The following is a 2352-nucleotide window of genomic DNA, read 5'->3' as shown; positions in this document are numbered from 1 at the left end:
ATTACAGAGTTCAATAAAACATGACTTTCTTAATAGATCAAAGGCTCTTTTTCACTTTTTAACTCCTTTGTGTTAGACTTGTTTATCTAACACAAATAATGCTAAGGCTTGTCAAATTCAGGCAGGAAAACACCTTTCCTGTCTTTAATGCTTATAAACAATTGCCAGACATGCAGAGGGAGGCCAAAGCCATTACCCAGCCGAGGAGCAACACAGCAGCATGTCTAGTTCTGTCTGTAGATGAAAGAGGTTGCTTATTTACTGGAGTTTTTACTTGATGTAGTATCAGGTTATACATAATTTATGATGAAAAGCTTTTCTCCTGTTTTATTTTGCTCTTGTCTTCCAAGACCAAATGAATAGTGACTTTGGCCTTATAGATATTAATGAGTGTGTTTTACATTCCTGGGAGGTTTAAGGCTCATAATAACCCCTGCTGTGGTTCGTCTTCATTAATTGAATTCTTTAAGTCCTTGAATATCAAAGAGGTTAGAGTGACTTGAAGCAGGAGGGATTTCTTACTCTTTTTCTCAGTTCACCTTTTAGTTCTCACTCTAGTGCCATGGGTATATGGTAGATTTGCTCCAACATGATTCTGGAAAGAAGGAATCAGTGGGAAAATTAGGCCCGTAAGGAAAGGGTATTACTCCCTTCAATCCACTGATGTACTTTGAACTAGAGTTCATTGCCCAAAGCATACCTGGAGCTCTGGAAATAGCTCCTCTAGTGGTGTCTTAAATGACCTTATCTAGGTATTTGCCCCCCACTGTTCTGTGAATTCCTTTTTGGAAGACACAGCTAGCTATGCCTCAATCATCTTTGTCACCACCACAATACTTAGTAGAGCACTTAATGCATACTTATGAGTGTGGGTGGGAAGAACCAGGCTCCACTTCCCCATCACAGCCTCCCTAGGCCCTGCCCTGCAAGCCCCAGAGCTCTCCTGTGAATGCCCTGCACCCCTCACTCCATCTAGGCTGGAGGAAGTGAATCCACAGAAGTCACCCCCTTTCTCTTAAAGAAAGAGGGCAATTGGAATTCACTGCCAGGAACAAGTAGCCAAATTGGACTAGATTTAAACATTTAACAGTTTGTGTAACTTAAAAACTAACTCAGTGGTATATGAGCTATAGAACTAAATACCTGCCTGAAAGCCCAGGAAATGGTTCTTTGCAAATGTTATGGTCTGTGCTGATTCCTTCACATGAATGAAGGCTCCTTCAAGGCAGGATGCTCTGTTTTGTTACCTCTACCTTGGGTACCTAAATAGAGCCTCCAGCCCATGGTGGCAGACTTCTGTCTTTCTGGATGGAATTGGCGAACACAGAGACATCCTGAAGTTGGCGCTGCCTTACTCCAGCCTTCTAGCTGCAGAGTGTCAGCTCAGCGTATCTGAAGATGTAGTCAGTCCCTCGTTAGGATATATAATTACTCTTAAGGCACTTTTATCTTTCAGAGATTACCCCAGTAATTAAGAAATTGTTGAAGCTACCTTCAGACAACACTCAACAAGTCTCTCATAGTGGGGACACATGAGTCACAGAGAAGGAGAACAGATAATAATATACATAAGCATTTGCTAATGGGGCCATTTTCAAAACTAGTAAAACTTAATATCTACTCAGGAGATAAATGTAAGTTTTCCTTTTTATCAGACGTGACATTTTCTTTTTAATGTCCTTTTTAGGAATTTATTTTCAGTGTTTGCCAGTGGAGAAATTGTTTCCGTTTTGTAGGTAGCAGTGCTTTGTTAATTGTTTGTCTGTATTTCTCTTCATAGTGGAAAGGTGAAATCCAGGAGTTTTGTCCTAATACCAAAATGCTGTTGGTCGGCTGCAAATCTGATCTTCGGACAGACGTTAGTACATTAGTAGAGCTCTCAAATCACAGGCAGACACCAGTGTCGTATGACCAGGTATGTATGTTGTTAGTGTGTGAGAGAATGAAAGAAATGGCATATCACTCAAAATAAATACAATGAATAAGTAGCTGCTTTTCTAAAGACTCAGCCAGCGCTCCATTGTGAAATGTGAAATGCTTTGTCACTGATCGAATAATCGTGTGATAGTTGAGTACATAATCAGGTGTCATATGCTAACCTTGCATATCTCTGAAACTCTCAGTAGGTTGAAAGTTAAATAGATTTAAGAGAGAAAGTCAAAGTCAGTAAGACTCTTTAAGAGAGGTAATCTTACTTTACACTCAGCATAATAAAAAGGTGAATGTGCCATAAAACCATCTTCCAGAAGTTCATCATTTCAACAGGTGTTTCCCTCAAGAAGAATCTATTTCAGAAGTTAATTCTCTTAAAACCTCAACCAGGCTTGGCGCCTGTGGCTCAAGTGGCTAAGG

The 2352-nt window shown here is 40.1% G+C and overlaps 1 protein-coding gene across 1 annotated transcript in view; it reads left to right on the top strand.

The window, feature by feature from the left end:
- The window catches only part of RND3 (Rho family GTPase 3), an 18565-nt gene that overhangs the window by 14459 nt on the left and 1754 nt on the right, over positions 1-2352 (top strand). Inside the window, exon 4 of the mRNA XM_003793013.3 lies at positions 1781-1915. Coding sequence (XP_003793061.1) covers positions 1781-1915 — 135 coding nt within the window. The remainder of the gene's footprint in view (positions 1-1780; positions 1916-2352) is intronic.

Source organism: Otolemur garnettii, unplaced genomic scaffold (genome assembly GCF_000181295.1).
Source record: "Otolemur garnettii isolate 467f Iridium unplaced genomic scaffold, OtoGar3 scaffold00064, whole genome shotgun sequence".
Classification (NCBI taxonomy): domain Eukaryota; kingdom Metazoa; phylum Chordata; class Mammalia; order Primates; family Galagidae; genus Otolemur; species Otolemur garnettii.
This window is presented reverse-complemented; position numbering and strand designations above follow the sequence as displayed.